This window comes from Pteronotus mesoamericanus, unplaced genomic scaffold, assembly GCF_021234165.1.
Source record: "Pteronotus mesoamericanus isolate MK-2021 breed Mesoamerican mustached bat unplaced genomic scaffold, CSHL_Meso_final scaffold_651, whole genome shotgun sequence".
Taxonomy (NCBI): Eukaryota; Metazoa; Chordata; class Mammalia; order Chiroptera; family Mormoopidae; genus Pteronotus; species Pteronotus mesoamericanus.
In genome coordinates this window covers 23,972,841-24,000,152 of record NW_026555325.1, presented here as the reverse complement: position 1 = coordinate 24,000,152, position 27,312 = coordinate 23,972,841, and the positions used below count along the sequence as shown (strand labels likewise).

The 27,312-nt window shown below is 36.6% G+C and overlaps 1 protein-coding gene across 4 annotated transcripts in view; it reads right to left on the bottom strand.

The window, feature by feature from the left end:
• SLC4A10 (solute carrier family 4 member 10) overlaps positions 1-27,312 on the bottom strand; it is a 277,734-nt gene that overhangs the window by 200,330 nt on the left and 50,092 nt on the right. For 3 of the 4 annotated variants that reach the window (XM_054562649.1, XM_054562647.1, XM_054562651.1), the window contains exon 1: positions 1,109-1,294. The exons of the other annotated variant lie outside the window; for it this stretch is intronic. In XM_054562649.1, coding sequence (XP_054418624.1) covers positions 1,109-1,189 — 81 coding nt within the window. In that variant the 5' untranslated portion in view covers positions 1,190-1,294. Of the gene's footprint in view, positions 1-1,108; positions 1,295-27,312 lie in introns of those variants that run through there. 4 annotated transcript variants of the gene reach the window in all.

The following is a 27,312-nucleotide window of genomic DNA, read 5'->3' as shown; positions in this document are numbered from 1 at the left end:
TTTTATCTCTTCTTGCTCATTTAATATGGAGTGCCTAGTCAAGTAACTGCCACGTCCTCTAAAATTGAGGCAGAAATATGTATAACATAAAAAATAAAATATATTTCCTTCACAATCTGAATGTCAAATACAGGCACGGTTTGTAATTACCCAAGCATGTAATTCTGAGAATATGCTACAATAAACCAAAGTTAAATGTATTATAACTTGATAGGTAAAAATAGTTTAAAATAAGGGTGTTTCAGGATAAAGTGAATATATAAATCCAAATTCTTTGCTGTGATGATTCTCTACTCTTCACAGTTAATATGCTTAAAGTGGTCAAGTCTTTCCATTTTGAAAATGAAAGTAAGCAAGTGCAGAATATCTCTGGGTCAAAAACCTTAAACAAGCTTAAATGTCACAAGCTTTCTTTAAATATATATATATATATATCTTCTGCTTTCATCTGTAATTGATGCTTTAGCAGATATCTACATTAAGAGGATGAGAAACATCATTATTGCCAATAAATCTGAGAAATTAGTAAAACCAATGCCTTTAAAGACAGTTCAGATACTGAAATATAAATTTCAGGAAATTAGCTTATAGCTCGGATGTTAATAAACATGACTCTACTCATCACACTTGTGTTGCTGTGTGGTTGCACACAACAATGATGGCAACATCTTTTTCTACACTTACGAAATTCCAGATAAAAATGTTTTAATATGTCACTAGATAGAAGCAGGTAGATATGAAGTATCCTTATCGTTTGAACAATATGTGCTATTTTTATCATTCCTAATAAAAGATACAGTATTCAGCCTTAATCTGGAAAAATCTATAAAGCCCCAAACCTTGCTTGTAATCATACACAAAGAATCTTTTCCTCAATCCACACTTTCCCCCCCCAAGCTAAAGTAAACACAAACTCAAATACACACACATATTTCTAAAATTCATATCGTTTAGCTGGTGTCTACTACTCGAAATATTACTTGTTCAAATATCCTAAGGAAAATCTAATAATAAACAGTCACAGATTAATATATTCTAAATTATTAAGAGCTAGAAAAAGCAATAACTCTATAATCTAATAGTTTTATTATAATTCATGAGGTCATACCTGATGATTTAGAGATTGAAAAGGCTCACAGGTTCCAGACTGCATGACCTTTCTATTTTCAGAAACCCCTAAAGACTGCATTTCCTGTCTTACAAAAGATAATCACAGCCATCTCTATGTCTCAGCATCTTCAGGGCTAGTGAAGAAAACATCAAACAGCAGATCTGTCCATCAGTATCTTTTCAAATATCTTTTTAAGCCATAATGAAGAAATCAGATCTCATATACGAGTACTGCTTATCGTCTCCCCTTTGCAGTTACAAACACCCAGTATTAAAGGAGGATGACACAGTTGTATTTGCTGTTTGCTGAGGCTGCTAATGCTCTCTGAAAATAGTAAGCTTACTGCTTAGAGCAATTCTGCATCACCAAACACAGAATGATCCACATCATCCAGGTTCCCCACTTCTGCTACTATGAAGATTTCAATTACCGAGAGAGTTTTACTTTTTTTTTCAGCTCTTCAAAAATAAGTAATGTTCTATTTAATTAAGTATCAATGTGTCTTGTCAAGTATCATGTTAAAATGTCAATTCTTAATTATTAGGCAGTTTTCTCCATGTGTGGCTAAGCTTTAGCATAATAGCTTTAACAAGAAAAACTCTTTTAAAGGAATCTTCCCTTCAAACTTTGTGTATCATCAGTCACCCAACTGATTAAAATTAGAAGTCCCTAAAACTGAAAATTTTTTATTCTGGCAATCTTTGATAATTATGTATAACAGCAGATAGATAAGTAGGTAAAAGCATTTCACTTTTTCCAGGGATTTTTTTTTCATATTCTCCATACCAACATGCTTCAAATCAAAATACCTTTTACGTGTTTATTTAATTAATCTTCTGGAAAAAGCAATGTGCTAGTATTAAAGTCCAAAGTGCATGGTAAATCTAGGGATGAAACCCTTGTAAGTTACTGCCATTTTTACTGTGATTTTTCATTGTGTCTTATTTGTGTTCATCAAGGTTCTTGTAATTCTTTCTTTTACTACAACATGATAGAACTAGCAAATTTTAAGACTGATAAAGTAGTATGATAATAGAGAACCAATATCCTCTAAAATTATATGAAAAATATTTTCTTTTTACCATGTGACAAAAATTGTGTTTTAGAAATAAAAGAAAAACAGTCTAAAATTATAATCAATACAACTGAATTTGAAATTAGACCAAGTACAACACATCACTCTAAAACAGCTTTCACATTATGGATAATCTGAGTTAATAAACACTTTATTTGTCTACCTGTGAACACTATTTATATATCTGTGAAATAAACTAAATTAAATTTAATGACAACTAAAGTGCCATGCAGAAAATGTTTTAGATAAATGTGGACTCATAATAAATCAGAATAATTTCCCTCCTCCCACCCACAACATTTGGTAAGTATAATATGTATTATCATGAAAACCAGTCAAAATGAATCTTAAAGACTTAGCTTCTTTAGAGGACAGGAGAGGTGGGGGGAAAGGGGACATGGTCAAAGAGTACAAAGATCCAGTTATAAGAGTAAAGTTCTGGGGACCTAGTGTACAGCATAGTGGTTTCAGTTGATAATATTGTATTAAATACTTAGAAACTGCGCTATGGTGCTAATCATTTTGCAATACATAAGTGTATCAAATCAATGTATTGTACACCTTAGACATATACACTGTTATGTCAATTGTACCTCAATAAATTTTGGGGAAAATTATTATACCCTAAAAATGTACAATTTTTGTTTGTACAAAATAAGGAAATTAGGCTTCTTTAAAGTGTGATCCTTACTATCCCCTTAGAGAAATTAATGTCTCTAACTGCAAAAGTTCAGACAAGGGTTCAGTGTTTTACCTAAATGCACACAATGGCCCACTTAGATGAAAAATCATATGCAGAAAAATATGTCTTATCTATGCAGTATGTATTCTCTTATTGTAATAAGAATAGGAACTCATTCTTGAAGACTTCCCTTCTCCCTAAGGCTCTCCTAAACTACGCCACATCCCGTTCTATATTCACATATAAAATATTAAACACTGTCTATAGATCAGATACTGTATAGGTTCCAGAAACCCGATAAGGACAGAACCATATCATTACAAAAGCAGATAATTAAACAAGAATGTTTTGTTTTGACAGAAGAACCAAGAGGAGATACAAGAGCAATAAAAGGGCATCTGACCCTAATCTAGAAAACAGAAAGGATCTCCCTAGGCAGGGACTGTTAAAATGGAGAAGATCCTGAGCAGGTCACACTCAAGAATGATAAACGCAGCATGGTTACACAGTAAAGGGTAAGTAGGACAGAAAGGTAAGCCAAAGTGCAATTACAAGAAGCCTCAGAAGCCATTCAAAGAGTTTGAAGTTTATCCTAAGGGGAAGGAAAGGCTATTAACATGATCAGTTTTGTAGTTTTCGGCTATCCTGGCTACACTGGAGAGCCAATTGAGTAAAACAAAATTGGAGGAAGAGTGAGGAATTACAGAATTTTGAACAGGGATAAAGATCACAGTTGGAATAGTGAGGAAAAGATAGATTCCAGATATAATTGTTGGTTAAAAGGAATAGGATTTGCAGATTGAATGTGAGAAATGAGAGAGAGAGAAATGTCAAGACTGATCCCTAACCTCCTATATTATTACAGATTTCATTTTGACAATCAGTACACTTTCATCACATGCTCTTTGTATTATTAATCCTTTTCACATGTACAGATACATGGAGAATAAATTGGGTTAATGAAATATAGTCTAAAGACCATAACTTTTACTACAAAACATAGAGATATGCAAAATTATTCAATGTTGACATACTAAGACTTTTGAAATAAGCTATCTCAAAATCATCTAAATAAAGCAATAATTTTAAAGTAGGTAAACTAATTACCTATATTTGAAGCATAAAATGCCAACAGAATGAAATGTTAGTATTCTTCTAAAGAAAAGTTCTGCAAATATATTTTCTGTTGACTGATGGTTGGTTACCTTTTAAGCTGAAAATTGTGTTAAGAAGATTTTAAATCCTGTTTTAAATTAATTAGGTGAACTAGCAAACTCATATCAAACATACTTCTTTCACAGAACATAAACAAGCATCTGAACTATTCTGGCTACAGCTATAAACAAAATAGTTTGTCATGCCTTCATGTTTCTCTGTTAAAGTCTTTATCCTTACGATGTTTTTTTTTCCTTTTTGCTTCTGATATTATTAATTCCTTCCTATAAATAAGCATACACAGAAACAGAAAGGCTCTATTTTTTTAACAACTGCTATAATTTCTGAATTTCATTCATTTCATGGTATGCTGCTTATGCATGAAGAGGTCTGTAAGAAGTAAAACATAGCCTCTGGCCTTAGGCAACTTGCGGTATGTTTGGAGAAAAAGAAACCTGTACACAGATAAGAACAGTGCAAACATATAAGTGCAAACACACAAGTTTTATGGGAGTTGAGGGTTCTGAACCCTTGTGGACCTTTTTTATGGCTAATTTCTAAATTCAATTTGTTGCCCCAACCCCATATTTTTTATTTGTTCATTTACACTAAGCAGCTATAAAACCAGGTCACATGTAATAAAAAAAAGATGTGTCTCAAACTCATACATGCTCTAGAAAAAAAAATTGGAGAATGTAGGTAAAGTCAATAGTAAAGGAAAGGTCAGCTGTCTCTCAAGAGTCCTCAGTGAATGTGTCAAGATATATTTCTCTTGACCCTGCACCCTAAGAAGCACAATTTTATTTGTTTACCAAGATTTATTAATTTATAATACATGACCATTGAGGTGTTATTGTCTCTAAAATCCATCATCCTGGAAAGCCAAGTTGTAAATAGAAGTCCTTTTTGTGAGCATAGCATCAAACCTAGATGGGTGAGTTACAAAATTCAAATATTTGGTTGTTCAAAGTAAAGATATCTCATCTATATCTAGAGAGGCCATCGGGGATGTTAGACAGGCTGAGCACTCAGTTCCCTGCACTGGACTTGAGGGATACTATCAGCATTTGTGCCATTGACATTCTTTTGTCTATGATCTGCTGCCTACTCCTCCCAATTGAATGGTCTTTCTTTAGCAATATTAGTACTCAAATTGGTTTCAATGAACTGTTTTAGGTTTGGGAGTCATTTGGTCCCTTCAAGTAATGCTTCGTATCTTTCAACATTACATATTGGCTTTAAAGTTTAATTTTCGTAAGGAACTCTCACGATCTTATATTCAAATACTTGGGTGCTACTTGCCATAACAAAATTCTATCACAATGAAGACAAAGAATATTTTTTCACAACAAAATGAGTCAAATATTTTCAAAGTTCAAAATTTCAGCCTATAGGAAAATGTACCACAATAACTATCCTTATATATTTTCCTTTGAATAATTTTGTAATTTTATATTTCTACATACCTAAATAAAAATTTTTTAAGTCTTTGTAAAATGCTGCCCTGGCCAGGTTGCTCAGTTGTTTAGACCTTTGTTCTGTTCACCAGGGGTCGCCAACCCCTGGGCCTGTTAGGAACCAGGCAGCACAGCAGGAGGTGAGTGGGCAGGTGATTAAGCGAAACTTAATCTGTATTTACAGCCACTCCCTATCTCCCCGCATTACTGCCTGAGCTCCACCTCCTGCCAGATAAGCAACAGCATTAGATTCTCATAGAAGTGCAAACCCTGCTGTGAACTTCGCAAATGAGGGATCTAGGTTGCCTGCTTCTTATGAGAATCTAACGCCTGATGATCTGAGGTGGAGCTGAGGCAGTGATGCTGGTGCTGGGGAGTGGCTGCAAATACAGGTTATCATTAACAGAGAGGTTTGACTGCACAGACATCATAATAAATTAATTGCTTGCAGACTCTTATCAAAACCCTATCAGTGAGTGGCAAGTGACAATTAAGCTGCATCTGGTGGCAGGCTTTATAGCAGCAGGCGAATTGATGTACTTGAATTGTACAGCTGCATCTGGTGGCAGGCACTAAGCCAAAATCTGACACATATTAGTCCACGTGTAGCCCACCCATTATTTTATTTACCACCTCTGTCCACGTCTCTTTCCTGCACTGTACACATGTCTCAGTCAGTTTTGGTAAACCCACATGCTAACCCTAGCCAAAATGAGTATAAAACAAACATCACTGGAGAGCTTCTTTGAAAAGCGGAAAAGACCTAATGATCAGACAGCAGAAGACTCTAAGACTGCCAAAAAAATAAAGCTGCATTTAAAAAGAAAACACCAGGAGTCCTACTTAAATTACAGGTTCATTACAACAGATGATTCACATTCTCCAAGCCCACTTTGTGTAACGTGGCAAGCAGCTACCCAACAAAGCCATGAAACCTTCGAAACTTTGCCATGTGGAGACCAAGGACCCTGCATTAAAAGACAAGCCTTTGTAGTTTTTGAAAAGAAGGAAAAAAACATAAACATGAAGAACAGTAGCAATTATTGAAGACCACCATTTCATCCAATGTGTCTGCACTGAGAGCATTCTTATTGGCTAGCCTCATTGCTAAAGCTAAGAAGTCCTTACTATTGGTGAAGAGTTGATCCTGCCTGCTGATAAGCACATTTGCTGTGAACTTTTAGGACAGGCTACAGCTCCAAAGGTGGCATGTGTTCCTCTTTCAGCTAGCACCATAACTAGATGAAATAGCAGAAGATACTGGGCCACAATTGTTAGAGAGGATAAAAGGGTCACTGTGGTATGCAATCCAGGTTGCCGAGTCTACTGATGTTGACAGCAAGGCAACAATGCTTGTTTTTGCACAATATACTTTCCAGGAGGATGTGCATGAGGATATGTTATGTGCACTTTTGTTGCCAACCAACACCACAGCTGCAGAACTATTCAAGTCTTTGAATGATTACGTATCAGGAAAACTGAATTGGTCACTTTGTGTCTCAGGGAAACTGAACTGGTCACTTTGTGTCAGTATATGCACGGACGGAGGGGCTGCCATGACTGGACGGCTTTCTGGTTTCACTGCTCAGGTCAAAGGGGTTGCTTCTGAATGTGAGTCTACGCACTGTGTCATCCATAGGGAAATGCTGGATAACTAAAAAATGTCACCTGAATTTAACAACATTTTGCAAGATGTGATTAAAATGATCAGTCCCATTAAAGTACATGCCCTTAACTCACATCTGTTCATGCAGCTCTGTGAAGAGAGCAACCCAGAGCACATACATCTTCTCTTATACACAGTAGTGAGATGGCTTTCTAAAGGGAGATCGCTGGCCAGAGCTTTTGAGTTGCAAGAGCCAGTCCCGAGATTTCTTTTATTTTTTATTATTACTTTTATCATTTTTCTTATTGTTATTCTATTACAGCTGTCCCAATTTTTCCCCTTTTGACATCCTCTGCCCATCCCGCCCCCCCTCCCCGCCACCCCACCCTGCTCCCACAATCAATTCCCACACTGTTGTCCATGTTTGTGGGTCATTCATACATGTCCTTTGACTCGTCCCTCCTCCTTCTTTCCACCATTATTATTCCCCCTCTCTCCTCCCCTCTGGCCACTGTCAGTCTGTCCCATGTTTCCATGGCTCTTGTTCTATTTTGTTCATTAGTTTATTATGTTCATCAGATTCCTCTTATAGGTGAGATCATATGCTATTTGTCTTTCACTGACTGGCTTATTTCACTTAGCTTAATATTCTCCAGTTCCAACCATGCTGTTGCAAAAGGTAGGAGTTCCTTCTTTCTTTCTGCTGCGTAGTATTCCATTGTGTAAATGTACCCCAATTTGTTGATACATGCACTTACTGTGGGTGACTTAAGCTGTTTCCAGCACTTGGCTAATGAATATAGTGCCACTAAGAAAATAGGGGTGCATAAGTTCTTTTGAATTGGTGATTCGGGATTCTTAGAGTATGTTCCCAGCACTGGAACCACTGAGTCAAAAGAAAGTTCCATTTTTTTTTTTTCTTTAGGAAATTCCATACTGTTTTCCACAGTGGTTGCACAGTCTGCCTTCCCACCAACAGTGCACTAGGGTTCCCTTTTCTCCACATCCTTGCAAGCACTTGTTGTTTGTTGGTTTATTAAAGATAGCCATCTGACAGATGTGAGGTAATACCTCATTGTGGTTTTAATTTGCATCTCTGATGGCTAGTGATGTTGAGCACCTTTTCATAAGTCTATGGGCCATGTGTATGTCCTCTCTGGAGAAGTGTCTATTCAGATCTTTTGCCCATTTTTTAAATGGATTGTTTGTCTTCCTGGTGTTGAGTTGTATGAGTTCTTATATGTTTTGGAGATCTAACCCTGTAGTGACACAGAATTGGTCATAAAACTTGCTTACTTTTGTGACATATTCAACCTGCTCGATGAACTCAATCTGTCACTTCAGGGGAAAATGACAACTGCGCTCAAATCAACAGATAAAGTGGTTGCATTCAAAACCAAACTGGAATTATGGGAGCAACATAATGGGGGGGAACTAGGGGGGACCTAGGTTGTGGGTTTGATCTCCAGTCAGGGCTCATCTGGGCGGCAACTGACCAATGTTTCTCTCTCTCACATTGATGTTTTTTCTTGCTTTCTCTTTCTCTCAAATCAATAAATATATCCTCAGGTGAGGATTTTTTTAAAAGCCTCTGAAAAATGCTAATTTATGCAAAGACAAAGGATAATAGTCTAATATCTGGAACCACATGTCTATTTTGTTTTTTTATAAGGAGAATTTAAGTCTCACCTCCTAAGTGAAATTTTCCTTAATTTCCCTGTACCTAGATGAGTATGCCTCCCTCCAAAACTCTATTATTAACCTCATTCATTTGACATTTAGCTTATGCAACTTCACATTTATTTGAACTACTATTTTGCCAGCTTACCATTTACAAACTTGTTTCATTATATTCATGTGTGTATGTTTTATCTCCTCCTTAGCCTGTAAACTCCTAAGAGGAAGGACTTTTAATATGCACACATACACATTCAATAAATGTTTTCTAAACAAAAGAGTGAAGGGCTATCTCCTCAATGAAACTGTAAATCTCCTGAAGGCAGGAAACATATTTCATTATTCTTTAAAATCATAGACTTCAGTTCATCAGGGCTTAATATTATTTTTTTTCAAACAATGACAATAATAATAGTAATACAAATCTACAGAAACATAGCCTATCATTTTTTAATTATATTTAAAATTTTCTCTTTGTTAAGGAGAATGAATAAACTATTGGGTTAAATCTATATAAATCTACTTCTTGTTTTCTCAGTGTACAATGAAAGTTTATATTTGTAACTCAATGCATCATACCTGATTGCAAAACATAATCATAATTTAAAAAATGTTTCTCTATGCACACATAGTCTATATTCATATGTATGGTTAATATTTATATTAAATTGGTCGTCATCTCTTTCAAATTCCAGTTCAAGATAATTGATTCTATGATGTTGATCCTAGAACTTTAATGTATAAAAGGATACCAAAAAAGCTGGGTTTTGTATGAATAATCCCAGGGACAGAGCAGACAGATTGGGCAAACACACACTGTGATTTAAGACACAGGAAAAATGCCAAGTGTCTAAAATTCTGTTTTAGCTGTAATTCCATATTTTACTAGATTAAGAAATTATGTTACTTAGAACTTTTAAATTCATTTTGAAGATTATGATATGCTAAGAATCCACTACTTTTTTTGGAGGGCAAGGAAGTTTTAAGTAGTCCAGGAAGATGGGGTGTTCAGGGTAGAGCATGCCAAAAAGAATCTGGATAATCTCCATGGAAATGCACCAAAAGAAAGGTCAAAGGTAGAATGATGTATTTGTTTTACTTCATGATTTTGCCAAGGGCCACTTGTACTTATTGCATAGTTAACTTGCCCACTAAAGTGTTGATTTAACTAGGAGAAAACTTCACTGCTCAAAAGCATTAATAAAAAATATACTATAACATCAGAAAGACTTGCTTTTAAAAGATTATGATTTCTAAATCTTAATTACTAGAAACTAAATAATCTCAGCTTGGACAGCACTTTACTTATTTCCATAACTTTCTCTGTATTCTTTCCTGATTAATGAAGCCAACCACTAAATTATATTAACAGCATTGTAAAAATAAGTTTTTCTTTAGTTGTTAGTAGAAGACTAAGGAAAGGACATAAAGGTGCCAAAAGGATACTTTAGTTGGTTCCAACCCCCAAAAGGTTATTTTCTATAACATCAAAAACATAGTTCCAAAACACAATTTTTTGAAATACAGATTTGATTATAGAAGTTTTAGCTAATAAATTTAGAAAAATAATTAATGAAATAATGTAATGGTTGAGGTCTTAATTATCAAACCTCAGTAAGTTCTAATGTGTATCAGACTCTACACAAGAGATGTATTTAAAGACTATTTAGGTCAATAATTTCATAATCGTTATTCTAGGATATACTTTTTGTTATTCTAGATACAAAAAATGAAGAAAATACTCTCTCTTTAAGGGTATAAAATTACAAAATTATAAGCAACAGCAAAGAGTCATTAAGTCAAATGATTTTGCCTCATTGAAGATTAATTACTAAGCTTTCTAAAAACAGATGGTTTTAAATCCTATTTCTTTGTTTTCTTTATTTTTGTTATTTAGACAATGATTAGAGAATGGAGGGCTTTTTCTTGGTAACACTAGTGTTTACTTTGAAATTAAAAAAGTTTAAACTTTTTAAAGTAATTTTCTTACTGTAATTTAAACCCATTTTATTCTGATCATTGAATAAAATGTAATTATACTGTTATTTTTATGAATGAAAAGTAATTACATTTGGAGAAAGATGAACATCACTTACCATGTTTCTTAACGTGTAGATATTGGTTAACAGAAAGTCTACAAGAAGTTTTCTTTGGAAATATGATAGATGAGAGATAAAAACCAGTAAAATTAGGAAATACTATATTAAAGTTTCAAATTATAATTCACTTGACTACATAACTGAACTGATACTTGCTAAATTCGCTTATATGATCATCCCAATTTATGAATCCAAGATATTATTTTTAAAGCATATATATTTCTTTTTTTCTGATCAGTAAATTAGGCTTATTTATTACAGAAAATGTGGAAAACAAAGACCAAAGGAGAAAAACTTAACTGCAGTTTTAACACATTAGGAAGAGCTAATGAAAACATATTGATGTATGTCCCTCCAATACTCATATGCACAGAATCATAATATACAGACTTTTTGTAACATTTTTTCCCACTTAGGAATTCATCATGCACATTTACTAATTTTCTCTAAAAGTCTTCTACAACCTAATGCTAATAGCAGGACCTCAATCTATCACAAGGACAACCTAATTAGTTAACCAACATGATTTCTGATATTTTGCTACTGTAAACTGTGCTGTGATACAATTTTGCTCTGACTTCTGGTTATTTTTTTTCCTTTAAATGAATTACTGGAAATAAAATTTCTCCAACAGAAGAAATTAATGCTCCCAACACATGATGCCAAAGTGTCCTCTAGGAGGAATCACACTTCAATTTGCTTCTGTATATGAATGGTAGTGCCCTTTCCCTTATCCTTCCCTCAGCAATACTGATGATTACCAATCTTTTAAACTTTAACAAATTTATAATTAAAAACATATATCTCAATTTTATACTACTCTCTCATTTCTATTACTTTTGAGGCAATTTGTAATTCTTTTGACAGTTGCTTGTTCCCTTTATTCTCCCACAAGGACATTGACAATGTGCTTTGTAAACTTCCTCTCTCAAATTCCAGTCTAAGGGATTTGGTTTATAAGCTAAAAATGTTAATCCTTGTATTGAGTATTACATACACTATAAATCTTTTTCAATCTGTCATCTGTTTTTTAAATTTATTTATTCTATTCTTAATAATGTACCCTTGAATCTTGGGCACTCCAGCTTTAATGGAATTCTCTCCTCTACCTCCTTTTTCTCCACCATCCTGTTGGGGGCTAAGTCCTCTGTCCCCAGGATCATGTATTTGATATTATAGTATTTGATTGTCTGTTCTCACCTCTTTGAATGCAGGAACTATGCCCTTCTTAATATTGCAAATCTTTAGAGTATATAATCTCCAGTAGATGTTTAACAAATATTCACTAGATGAATAAAATAAAAGGCTCGCCCTCTCCTCTGGTACAATTTCCTGAGAAGAAAAATAGTGTTAATAGTAACACTGTTTCTTGAAAAAATAACATCCTTTTCAGGATTAACTACAGCATCTTGGATTTCGAATCATTTTGATGTATAGTGCTTCTTTTTGTAAAACTGTATGAAGTTCTTTAAATTTGTTTTCCTAATCATAGAGAAAATTAACATTAAGTAAAACACTGATTCTTTCATCATTTTAATCTTTCTCATTATATCTTCTAAAATAGTAATTGATAAACTTTTTTTTAAAAGATTTTATTTAGTTATTTTTAGAGAGAGAGGAAGTGGGGGAGAAAGAGAAGGAGAGAAACAGCAAAGTGTAGTTGCTTCTCGAGTACCTCCAGCTGGGGACCTGGCCTGCAACCCAGGTATGTGCCCTGACTGGGATTCAAACCAGTGACCTTTTGGTTCGCAGGCCAACACTCAATCCACTGAGCCACACCAGCCAGGGCTTGACAACCCTTTTAAATCAAACAACCTTGGATGATAGTTATCAGGATTTTTTTTTCAAAAAAAGGGAAAATTAATCTTTGTGTCATAGTTAAAAGTACAGTTAAATAAAAGTGCTTGAGCTCAAATAATTAACTTAACCACTCACTAGCCTTATAGTCTTGGACAAACTACTTAAACTTTCTCAATCTCAATTTTCTTCACCTATAAAATGGGATTGGTAATGGTACATACCTCACAGAATGATTGTGGGGATTATATAAAATGACATAGGTACTGCACTTCACATAGGGTCTAGAACATAGTAAATACTCGACAAAATGGCAGCCATTATTAGTTTTTAACTGACCTACCCAGTGTCTCTTAGAAGAATCATTAACCATAAATGAACAAATAAATCCCTGCTGTAATTACCCTGGATCTAGCAAAATTCAGTTGCCCGATGATAAGCAGCTCAACTTCAAGGCAAAACCTGTGATTAGGTTGTCTGCCCTCATGCTTCTCTATGGGGTATGTATGTGAACCTGTTGCTTATCTTCTCTTCCTACAGCATCTTAACATGCACAGCATGTGATTCCTTAACTGGCATTTTTTGGACCTCAGATTCAGCAACTGTGGAAGATAACTACCCATTTCTGAGTACACTCTCCTCAGCCCCTATATGACTATGCAACAAACACATACCTTAAATTATATCATTGCAAGCATTTTGACCTATATTTGTGAAAATCCACCATCCATGATGCATGAGCAGACACGCATACAGAAAGTTCATCTTATTTTTAACCTCTTATGAGTCAAGTACTTTCATTTCATCCTTGCAACAAATTGTGAGATGGATTATTCCTACACTTTACAGTTGAGGAAACCAAGGCTCAGATGGATCAAGTATATTGTCTAAGGTCACACAGGGGCACAATTATTTCCCTTTTCTTTTATAAGAACCCTATCCTCTGGCAAACATCGTACTCTTCTTTCAAGTCCTGTTCAAGTTCTTATCCAATCATGAAAAAATTGTGGCTCTGCTTTCTACCTACAACTAAGAATGTATCTTTTACTCTTCCCTTCAGAGCACTTTCCCAGAAAACTTTCTGAATGAGCAGAACTAGAAGAGTGAATATGAAGAATTCAAATCGATTTCAAAGAGGGAAAACATGCAGAAATTTTTTTGCTCATGCATAAAAAAAGTCACAATTACCAAAAGGTGGAAATATATCTATATTTGAATTGACATATATGTATATATATCAACAGATGAATAGATTTAAAAACCAAGGCATATACATACAATGGAATATTATTCAGCCTTATAAAATGCTGGAATTCTGATACGTACTTCAAAATGGGCGAACCTTGACAATGTTATGCTAAGTCAAGTATGCCAAACACAAAAAGAAAAACACTATATGACTCCACTTATATAACAAACCTAAAGTAGTCAGAAAAGAAAGTATAATGGTGATTACCAGCAACTGGAGGGAGGGAAAATGGGAGTTAATGTTTAATGGGTACAGAATTTCAGAATGGGATGATGGAAAAGTTTTAAAGATGGGTAGTACTGATAGTTGCACAACAATGCGAATGGCACTCAGTGCCACTGAATTGCACACTCAAAACAGTTAAAATGGCAAATGTTATCTTATGTATATTTTATCACATTAAAAAATTAAATGTGATGTCTACTTCTGATTGTAATTCTAGATTCTATTGTCTTTTCTGATCTTATTAGTTTTTATTTTCTCTATATATTAGGAAAGATACTACAAAATGATAACACTTTACAAAAATGTGTCAGCTACTTCTCAAGCATTATTCCTCTTTCATTCTAATTACCATAATATAGATTCGCTAGTGCTATTACTCTTTAAAGTGCCTAAAAGTACAAAATTTGGTTAAATTAGAGATTTAAAAACAAGAAATCTCTAAAAACATTTCAACATACCATCAAAGGAAGATAGAACAAAGAATGATATTTGCAGCTTCAAGGAATACAAATAAAAGCCTAATGCTCTTTGACTTTTCTGCTACAATGAACAGTATCATCCATTATCCTTTCCTTTAATACTCTCCCTTGACTGGTTTTCTGACTGTTCCCACTCTGTGAATCATTCCTGTAGGTTCTGTACTTAACCCTCTGCTCTTCTCTTTATATCCATCATATATTCATTTATTACGCACTATTTTGTTGAATTCCTCCTAAGTACCTCACACTGTGCTTAGGGCTAAGACTATACAGTGAACCAAATACAACCCTTGCCTCAATGTTCTAGTGTATAAGAAAAGATAACTAAGTAAGAAATTTTAACACCTTCTTCTTAAGCTGATCTACCTTCTATTCCATTTGCTACAGGTGGTAGTTTGCTGCATGGTGGCCCCCCATCTACCATGCTATGCTGCACTCACACCCTTCTGTAGTCCCCTCACCTTGAATCTATATTAGGCTCGTGGCTTGCTTAAAAAAATAAGATGTAGCATAGATTATGTTGTACTAATTCTAAACCAATGCCTTCAGGAAGCCTGGTAATTTTCACTTTTTCACTGTAGGGAGCCAGGAACTGCCATGAAGTCTGTCTACCCATCAGGAGGGCACCATTAGCAGAGACCACCTGGAGAGGGAGAGAACCTAAGACTACATGGAGAGACGGAAGAAATCCCATAGACCCAGCATCTTAGCTGAGCCCATCCCCAAGCCAACTCCAGATGAGAAGCCTCATGAACAGCCAAAGAGCCACACAGATGAACCCAGGCCAGAGCACAGTATCATAAACAAATAAATGGGGTTTTTCACATTACAAAGGTTTTTAAAAATATTTTATTGTTTATGCTATTACAATTGTCCCAATTTTCCCCCCTTTGCCCCCTTCCACCCAGCCTGCCCCCATTCCCATAGTCAATCCCCATACTCTTGTCCATGTCCATGGGTCTTTCATATATGTTCTTTAACTAATCCCTTCACCTTCTTTCAATCAGTCCCCGCCATTAATTTTTGGGTGGTTTGTTATGTAGAATTAGATAAACAATACAGCATCTCACTAAACCTAAATTCTGAAAATTTCCACACATGTCATCTTAAAAACTAAAAATGGAATTTATTTATCCTCCCATTCAAGTTGATTCTAATCAACGTCCTTTCCCCTATAGTATCTATCATTCTTACAAGTATAGAGCTCTAAAAACATCATCTTTACTCATTCATTTTATGTTGCTGCACTGCAGGATATTGTATTAATGATTGTTGGGACAAAAATGGTTCATAGAAAACTAAATTTATAAAACATTAGATTAAATGAAATTATAAAACAGTATTAATAGAGTTCTTAGAGACTTTGCTGTTGAGTTTGTTAAATTCAAGAAAGGGATATAAAATGAATATTTTCAAAATATATTTGACATGGAATTCCATTTTCTACAAAAAGAATTTAGTACAATTTGGTTGTACTAGTTTTTTACAAAATCACTTCAGGAAAATGAACAGAGTAAGGACGAAGTGACATGCTAGGTCAAGAAAAAAGAGGATAGTCTATTTGTTTCTGAAAGTCTTCCTTTTCTCAAAAGACAAAAGCATAAGCATGTTTTTCTATATGCATACCATACTTTAATAAAAAGTAGAGAACTAGAAACATCAATTCAAAGTAGAAATAGGGATAGGTATAACAATACTTAGAAACAATGGCATGAAATTGTAGTGGTTCATATCAGCATAATTCTATGATTTCTTTTTCCTTAATTAGGTATGCACTCTGGGAATAGAAACACAAAAATTGAGAAGAGGAAGAAAGACCCACACAGATCATATCAAAAGATGACAGAGCTTAGTACATTAGTGAAGAGTATTAAAAGAGCTATAATGTCCTAGAGACCAAACATGTCTCTAGTGAAAAGGTATTCAATGGAATATGTAGTGAAAAGGTACTCAATGGAATAAAGTACCTCCTGAATATAGGAATCCTAGTAAAAATGAGTTTGTTCAACAAGTATAGGAATATAAGCAGCAAAGTTACAATGTTCTGATCTAAGAAAGGGCTAAGCATGTTTTGGAACATAGAATTTAGGGTTAGAAAATACATTATGATATAATTTAATGGAAAGCATATTGGACTGAAATTCAAAAGACTTAGAATTAACTAGCTGTGTTACAATACATAACTCAACATAATATTTTTGGCCTCAGATTCCCATCTCCAAGATGAATATGAACTGTACAGTCCTTTCTGGTTTTAGAATTCCATGAGCTTCTGATTCTAGGTGGATTCACGCCACATGATGATTAAGTCTTAAACAGTGCACAGCTGATGTGAAGTGCTGACAGCAAGGAATTATATGACTCATGTGCATGAATGTTAGCAGTCAACTGCAGAGAAAGAAAGATTGTCAGTCCATTATGTTATCTGTGATCATTACAAATAGATTTAAGTGTGCAGGAAATAGTAATGAGAATTTTTAAGTAAGTGGCATCAACTTCACAAGATGAAGGAGAGAAGGCTGCAACTTGATATTCTTTAAGTAAAACTGAATAAGCCAATACTCCAGCTTCTTACTGAACTGAGGAGAGTTTTAATAAAAAATAATAATAATGTCCCAATCTACTGCTAAGTGGTATCAATGTGTTCTTTAAAATATTACTTGGCCCTGACTGGGGTCACTCAGTGTTTTGAGCATCATCCCACAAACCAAAAGGTTACCAGTTCGATTCCCCATCAGGGCACATACCTGGGTTGCAGACCAGGTGCCCCCAGAGGGGATGTGCAAGAGACAATTGATTGATGTTTCTCTCATACATAGATATTTCTCGCCCTCTCTTTCTCCCTCCCTTCTCCTCTCTCTAAAAAAAGCTAAACAAATACAGTCTTTAAAATATTACTTATATCTATGTCTTCCTCTGTATCTGCACCAACATTATTATTGCCTAAGTTCTCATCATCTCACCTCAGTTACCTTGAAAGCCTTTTATTTGATCTCACTGGCTTTACTCTGTCCTCTAAAATACATTCTGCAATTGCTATTAAAGTAATATTACTTAGAACTTGCCTTTATCACATTATTCTCCTCTTCAAAAACCTATAATGACTACCTCTTGTTATGCATATCAAACCTAATCCTCTTGATCAGATCCTCAAGGCCCTATATAATCTGACCTCATCCCACATTTTCAGCCTCTATTCTTGTATTTTTCAACATAAACAATCCCTTTAGTCAGGTACTTCCAACACAGGCCCCCCCCATATATCAATCCACTTATTTCTCCTATTCCCATACATATAATGTTGATTCCCACCTCCTTGCTTTTGTTATAAATTCTACCTCTTAGAAATACTTTATCTCATCCTGTTTGTCTATAGAATTCCTATACAATAAGTGGCTAAAATTCCAGATAATCTATATATTTACTGACCATTTATTAAGCATGAATGACAGTTGCCTTGCCCTCAAAGTCATGGTCTAGTAGAGAAAATTAATTAATAAACCAACAATTAAAACACTCTGTAAGCCAAATGCATGGAGTTCTGAATACATGGTGCACAGAGAGGCAGCACTTAAAGCTGACAGAGTTGGTAGATTAGAAATGGCTTCCTAAAAGAAGTGAACTTTCATCCAAGTCTTTAAGGAAGAGAAACACAAAGAGAAATGCCATATGCAAAGCCATGGACTATCTTAGTAGGTTAAGGAAGATGGAAGTAATTCAGGGTATATGGAAGATTATATGTATACCTGAGAAAAATGGCAAGATATGAAGCTAAAAATATTGGCCAGAGCTAGAGTGTAATCAAGTCTAAGGTAACATGCTAAAGAGTTGACTCTGCCTTAAAACCAATAAAAGAAATCAAAGAATTTTAAGTAGGAGAATGACTTCAAATGATGAGACCTAGCTGTTCAAGGAAGCACACTCTAATAGGAGAATGGGGAAAAAGGAGTACAAAATGAAGGTGGAGAGGGCAGTTACAAGGCAATTTTAATATAGTACACAGGGACAAACAAACAAAGCAAAAATGTTGACCTGCAGTTGCAGTGGAAGATGTCATTGTTCACGTATGCTCATTCCAGTCCACTTGCCTTGGCTTCCAGGTTATATCAATGTTGCACAAACCATTCTCATTATATTAACAATGGTTGGACTTTTTCTGATAGACCTCATATTTCAAAGTATATAACATTCAGTACCTCTAGAATAAGATAGCTGATAAAATCCACTTGTAATAATTCCCTGGTGTTCTGCAGAGCACTAGCTTCACCAAATTTTAGTAGATATGATTTTTTTCAGTTGTCCAATCAAATAAAGTTAAAAATGTTACTATAGAGTGTCTCAGAGTCTTTAATGACTAAAAATAGAAATACATAACATTTACCAAGGGTCACTATACAACACAACTTCAGAAAGCACCATCTTCATAGAAGTACAAATGTGAATGTAAAACATGGCAGCCCTGCATTTTCCAATCTGAATATTTTTCTGTGAAGCAACTCAAGGCATGAGTAACCCTCAAAAATTTTGAATTAAGGTCGATTTTTATGTCAGTTTTATATATTTTAACATATAATATTATATAGAGAGTTAAATTTTTCAAAGTATTTTATTATTTTTTAGTATTTGTAATAGTTACACTCAATCTGATTTCCAGCCAAAATGAAGGCATAGGTAAACAGGCTTCACTTCCTCGCTCAACCAAATGAAGGATGACAATCAATTTAAAAACAAAAACAACCAGAACTGCCAGAAAATCAAACTATATGGAAGTCTGACTACAAAGGAATTTAAGAAGAAACATTCATCCAGACCAGTAGGAGGGATAGAGGTGGTCAGCCCAGGTGGAGATGACACATGGCAAGGCAGCAACTGGCAGACCAGGAAGAACAACTGGAGAGTAAGACAGACCCCACAACCCAGGATTCCAGCACAGGAAAAGAAAGCTTCAAATCCTCTGTCTGTAAAAACCAGTGAGGGTCCTAGAACAGATACAAGTCCACCCACCTGGGAATCAGCAGCAGAAAGGGCACAATCTACTTGTGGGAAGGGAGGGAAGTGACTGAAAGCTGGGCGAGCGCCAAGTAAGCGGCATTGTTACCTCTCTGACCCCTTGCCACATACAGGGCCACAATGCAGCAAAGTGGATTGCCCCACCCTGGCAAATACCTAAGGCTCCGCCTCTTGCAACATAATAGGGACAACACAAAGAAATATGGCCCAAATGAAAGAACAGATCAAAACTCCAGAAAAGGAACTAAGTGACAAGGAGATAGCCAACCCATCAGACTCAGAGTTCAAAACACTGGTAATCAGGACACTCAATGAAATGACTGAGTACAGCCGCAAAATAAAGGAAGAAGTAAAAGCTATACAAAGTGCAATAAACAAAAATATACAGGGAACCAACAGTTAAGGGAAAGAAATGAGGACTCAAATCAACGATTGGAACAGAAGGAAGTCAACATTCAACTGGAACAGAATGAAGAAACATGAACTCAAAAAAATGAGAAGAGAGAAGCAGGGCGCGCACAAACCAGACTGCTCGCGATTGAAACACAGTCCGCACAGGTGGTGGATCCTTGGGCAAAGGGGTCACAGAACTTCCCAGAGACCCCTGAGGAGAGACTGGAAACGGAGGCATTGGGGAAAGAACGGGAGGAAGAACCGGGGAGTCCCGACTCCTCCTTTCCCTAGTCTCCATTGTGCGGGAAAAGCACACACCCAAAGAGCCAAAAGCCGAAAAGCACACAATAGAGAGCTCAAAACCACCCAGTGCAGGCCCGCACACTTGCGCCAAGTGGCCCACGACAGTTGGCAAGTGTGTGTTTGGACCCTCATGGGCTGGCGAGGGCTTGTGCGGGCTGGCAAGGCCTCCCACAGGTTGGCACCGATAGGGCCTGCGAGGTAGTGCACAAATCGGCGAGCGCAGGTGTAAATCAACCCGCGCAGGCTGCAAGTGCAGAGCAGGCTGCAGAAATGGTGGATCCCAGGACAAAGGGGTCACAGAGCTGCCCAGAGTCCCTGGAGGAGAGACTGGAGACAGGATTAACCAGAGAGTCCTGGAGCTGACTTCCTCCCATTTCCATAGTCTCCATTTGGCGACGGCAAGCAACGCATCCAAAGAGCCAAAAGCCGGGAAAGCACACAATAGAAGACCCTAAACAGACCAGTGCCGGGGTGCCTGCCGGCCTGGGGGGCCAGACGAGTACGCAAGGTCGTGAAGAAGCCCCCTGAGCTGGGGCAAGCACGCGGGAGCCCAGGCTAGCAGAGGATCCTGCCGGGCCGGGGAGTGTCATCAAGGAGCCGGCAGGAGAGTGCAGAGCGATCCACAGAAATAGGGGATCCCTGGCCGAAGGGGTCACACAGCTGCCCAAACCAGGAGTCAGACACAGACAGTAGACTCCTGGCAAGCTCAAACAAACGACCCAAGGCCATATAGGGTCAACAACTGACATCATCAGAGGCAGGCCCAGAAAGAAAAGTAAAGGAAAAAATAAATAAACAAACAAACAAACAAATTAATTAAAAGACCCGCCTACTACCATAGAAGTTTAATTCACAAAGTCAGGAAATCTAGACGGCTCAATTGAAGCAGAACCAAAAATAAAAAAATAAATAAGTAAATTACTTAACAGACTCTCACAAAAAATGGGAAGAAAAAGAAGTTCCCCCCAAATGAGTGGAAAAGGGGACTCTCCACAGAGAGAGCTAAATGAAATAGAGGCAAGGGAATTATCAGATATTGAATTCAAAACAATGGTTCTAAGGAAGCTCAATGAGCTCAGCCAGCTCAAAGAGAACTATGAGAAACTGCAGAGAAACTATCAGGATCTTACAACAAACTATATCAACCTGGAAAAGGACATAGAAACTATCAAGAAGACACAAAAGGATATGAAGAATACCATTTTGAATTGAAGAACACAGTGGAAGAAATCCAAAGCAGGCTGGATGAAGCCGAGGATCAAATCAGTTAGATGGAGGATAAGGTAGAAAAAAGCTACCAGAAAGAACATGAAATGGAAAAATGGCTCAAAAAGAATGAAGAGGCATTTAGGAAAATGCAGGACAACCTGAAATGCAATAATATCCATATAATAGGGATACCAGAAGGAGAAGAAGAGGAGCAAGGGATAGAGAACCTCCTCAAAAAAGTAATGATGGAAAATTTCCCTAATTTGCGGAAAGAAAGGCTCTCATGGATCCAGGAGGCACAGAGGACCCCACTCAAGAGGGACTCAAAGAGGTCCACTCCAAGACACATCATCATTAAAATGGCAAACGTCAAAGACAAAAGGAGAATCCTCAAGGCATCAAGGGAGAAGGAGAAAGTAACATACAAGGGGTCCCCGATATGCCTAGGAGCTCACTTCTCAACAGAAACACTACAAGCCAGAAGGGAATGGCAACAAATACTCCAAATCATGAAAAGCAAGGGCCTACAGCCAAGGCTGCTCTACCCAGCTAGGCTCTCCATTAAAATAGAAGGGGAAATATGGAGTTTCCCAGACAAGAGAAGGCTGAAAGAATACATCTCTACCAAACCAGCACTCCAAGATATGCTAAGGGGACTGGTTTAAGCAGATGAAGGAAAAGAATGAGACAGAGAGGAACACAAGTACAAAGAGAAAAGATGAATAAGTTTCTATCAGTAATATCTCTCAATGTGAATGGACTAAATGCCCCAATCAAAAGACACAGGGTAGCTGAATGGATAAGAAAATATGACCCACACATATGCTGCCTACAAGAGACCTACCTCAGAGCAAAAGACCTACACAGATTGAAAGTAAAGGGATGGAAAATAATATTCCAAGCAAATGGACATGAGAAAAAGGCTGGCGTTGCCATACTTGTATCAGACAAAGTAGATTTCAAAGCAAAGGCCATAAAGAGAGACCCAGAGGGGCACTTTATCATACTTAAAGGAAGAATCTATCAAGAAGACATCAACATTGTAAACTTATGTGCTCCCAATATAGGAGCCCCCAAGTTTATAAGGAAATTGTTGGATGACTTCAAAAAAGATATAGACAGCAACACACTGATAGTAGGGGATTTCAACACCCCACTGTCAAAAATGGACAGATCTTCCAAACAAAACATTAATAAACATATCGTGGCGCTGAATGACACACTGAATCAAAGAGACTTAACTGACATATATAGAACCTTACATCCCAAAGAAGAAAAATACACATTCTTTTCAAATGCTCATGGCAGTTTTTCAAAGATAGACCACATGATAGGACACAAAGCAAATTCAGGAAAATTGAAATGACACCAAACTTTTTCTCAGACCACAAGGGCTTGAAACTGGAAATCAACCTCAAAGAGAAACTTCAAAAACTTGCAAACTCATGGAGACTGAACAGTACACTATTAAACAATGAATGGGTCAATAATGAGATAAGAGAAGAAATCAAAAAATTTCTGGAGACAAATGAAAATGACCAGACAACAGTCCAAAACCTATGGGACTCAGCAAAGGCAGTCCTGAGAGGGAAGTTCATAGCAATACAGGCTTACCTTAAAAAGATAGAAACATTTCAAATAAAAGACCTAACACTACAACTTGAAGAACTGGAGAAACAACAACAAATAAATCCCAGAGCAAGTAGAAGGAAGGAAATAGTCAAGATTAGATCAGAACTGAATGACATAGAGATGAAAAGAACAATTCAGAGGATCAACCAATCCCGGAGCTGATTCTTTGAAAAGATAAATAAAATTGACAAGCCTTTAAGCAGACTCATCAAGACAAAAAGGGAGAGGACCCAAATTAATAATATCAGAAACGAAAGAAGAGAAATAACTGATACCACAGAAATACAAAGGGTTGTCAGAAACTACTATGAACAATTATATGCCAAGGAATTTGAAAATCTTGATGAAATGGATAAATTTCTAGAAAAGGATAATCTCCCAACACTGAAGGAGGAAGAAACAGAAAGCTTGAACAGACCGATAACAGTTGGGGAAATTGAAGCAGTCATCAAGAAACTCCCGGCACACAAAAGCCCAGGGCCGGACGGTTTCACAGGAGAATTTTACAAAACATTTAAGGAAGAGCTAACCCCTGTCCTTCTCAGACTATTCCAAAAAATCCAAGAGGAGGGAAGACTGCCAGACTCCTTCTATGAGGCCAGCATCACCCTGATCCCAAAACCAGATGAAGACCCTACCAAGAAAGAAAACTACAGGCCAATTTCGCTGATGAACATAGATGCTAAAATCTTCAACAAAATATTGGCAAACCGCATCCAGCAATACATTCAAAAGATTATCCACCACGATCAAGTGGGATTCATCCCAGGGATGCAGGGATGGTTCAACATACGCAAGTATATAAATGTAATATATCACATAAATAAAAGAAAGGACAAAAACCACATGATCATCTTGATAGACACAGAAAAAGCATTCAATAAGGCACAGCACCATTTATGATCAAAACACTCAGCAAAATGGGAATAAATGGGACATTCCTCAACGTAATAAAGGCCATATATGAGAAACCTACAGCCAACATCATACTCAACGGGCAAAAACTGAAAGCTTTCCCACTAAGATCGGGAACACAACAAGGATGTCTGCTTTCACCGCTTCTTTTCAACATCGTATTGGAAGTCCTAGCCACAGCGGTCAGACATGAGAAAGAGATAAAAGGCATCCAAATAGGAAAGGAGGAAGTAAAGCTATCATTGTTTCCAGATGACATGATAGTATACATAGAAAACCCTGTAGACTCTACCAAAAACCTCCTCAACCTAATAAGTGAATTTGGCAAAACAGCAGGATACAAAGTCAATATTCAGAAATCAAAGGCATTTTTGTACACCAGCAATGCAATAGAAGAAGAAGAAATCGGAAAAAAAAATACCATTCGATATAGCAAGAAGAAAAATAAAGTACCTAGGAATAAATTTAACCAAAGACACAAAAGACCTGTATGCAGAAAACTATACAACTTTGAAAAAAGAAATTAAGGAAGACACAAATAAATGGAAGCATATACCGTGCACATGGATTGGAAGAATTAATATCATCAAAATGTCCATACTACCCAAAGCAATTTATAGATTCAATGCAATCCCTATTAAGATACCAATGACATATTTCACAGAAATAGAACAGACATTTCAAAAATTTATTTGGAACCATAAATGACCCCCAATAGCCACAGCAATTTTGAGAAAGAAAAACAAAGTAGAAGGGATCACAATACCGGACATCAAACTCTACTACAAAGCCACTATACTCAAAACAATCTGGTACTGGCACAAGAACAGACCCATAGACCAGTGGAACAATACAGTAAGCCCAGAAATAAGCCCAGGTCTATATGGGCATCTGATATTTGACAAAGGGGGCAGAAGCATACAATGGAGCAATAATAGCCTCTTCAACAAATGGTGTTGGGAGAGCTGGACGGCTACATGCAAAAAATTGAAATTGGATCATCAGCTGACACCATACACAAAAATAAACTCAAGATGGATAAAAGACTTAAATATAAGTCACAACACCATAAAAGTCCTAGAGGAGAACATTGGCAGGAAACTCTCAGATATCCCACGCAACAATTTTTTCACTGATATGTCTCCTAAAGCAAGGGACATAAAGGAAAGAATAAAGTGGGACCTCATCAAAATAAGAAGCTTCTGCATGGCTAAAGAAAACATCAGCAAAATGAAAAGGGAGCCAACCGTATGGGAAAATATATTTGCTAATGATACAGCAGATAGAGGCTTGATCTCCAAGATATGTAAAGAACTCACTCGAGTCCACTCCCAGAAGACAAACAATCCAATCAAAAAATGGGCAAAGGACCTGGGCAGACGCTTTTCCAAGGAGATACAGAGGGCCCAGAGCCATTTGAAGAGATGCTCATCATCACTAGCCATCAGAGAAATGCAGATCAAAACCACCATGAGGTACCACCTCACACCGGTCAGAATGGCCATCATAAACAGATCAACAAACAACAGGTGCTGGCTGTGGAGAAAAGGGAACACTAGTCCACTGTTGGTGGGAATGCAGACTGGTGCAGCCACTGTGGAAAGCAGTGTGGAATTTCCTCAAAAAGCTGAAAATGGAACTGCCTTTTGATCCAGTGATTCCCCTGCTGGGACTATACCCTAAGAACACCAAAACGTCAATACAAAAGAACCTATGCACCCCAATGTTCATAGCAGCACAATTTACAATAGCCAAGTGTTGGAAGCAACCTAAATGCCCATTAGTAGATGATTGGATAAACAAATTATGGTACATTTACACAATGGAATAGTACGCAGCAGAAAGAAAAAAAGAACTACTAAACTTCGCGACAGCATGGATGGAACTGGAGAGCATTATGCTAAGCGAAATAAGCCAGGGAGCGAAAGACAAATACCATATGATCTCACCTATAGGCAGAACCTAACCAACAATACAAAGATGCAAGGAAAATAAGACCAGCAACACTGAAAGGAAAAGAAACCAACAGAGACAAGAGGGCAGGAGGGAGCGGGGGGTGGGGGAAAAGGAAGGGAAGGGGAAAGTCAAGGAACATATAGCAAGGACTCATGGACAAAACCAAAGGGGAAGAGTTGAGGGAGGGAGGGAGGGGGCAAGGGAAAGTGGTGGGTGGTAGGCAGAGACAAATGTATTTGAAAAAATAAATTAATTCATTAAAAAAATTAAAAATAAAATAAATAAATAAATTTTAAAAAAACAAAAAAGAAAAATCAAAAAAAAAAATGAGGAGAGGCTTATGAACCCCTGGGACAACTTTAAAGATTCCAACACCTGAATCACAAGGGTGCCAGAAGAAGATGAAGAGCAAAAAATGGAAAACTTATTTGAAAAAAATAATGAAAAAAACTTCTCCAATCTGACAAAGAAAATTGACACACAAGTCCAGGAAACACAGAGAATCCCAAACAAGTTGGACCCAAAGAAGATCACACCAAGATACACAATTAAATTACCCAAGATTAAAGATAAAGAGAGAATCTTAAAAGCAGCAAGAGAAAAGAGAGACAGTTACCTACAAAGAAGTTCCCATCAGACTATCAGCTGATAGCTCAAAGAAAACCTTACAGGCAAGAAGGGGCTGGCAAGAAGTATTCAAAATCATGAAAAGCAAGGACCTTCACCCAAGATTACTCTATCCAGCAAAGCTATTACTTAGAATGGAAGGGCAGATAAAGTGCCTCTGAGGGAAGGTAAAGTTAAAGGAGTTCATCATCATCAAGCCGTTATTATATGAAATGTTAAAGGGACTTATCTAAGAAAAAGATCAAAACTATGAACAGTAAAATGACAACAAATTCACAACTATCATCAACTGAACCTAAAAAAAACAAAAACAAACTAAGCAAACAACTAAAACAGGAACAAAATCACAGAAATGGAGCTCACATGGAGGGTTATCAGTTGGAGAGGGGGAGAAAGGGGAAAAGGTACAGGGAATAAGAAATATAATTGGTAGGTACAAAATAGGCCGGAGGAGGTTAAGAATAGTATAGAAAATGGAAAAGCCAAAGAACTTATATGTATGACCAATGAACATGAACTAAGGGGGGAAATGCTGGAGGGAAGGGGGATACCAGGTGGAGGGGCATAAAGAGGAGAAAACAATGGGACAACTGTAATAGCATAATCAAAATTACCTAAAAATATATAAATAAATAAATAATTACGCTTTATTTAT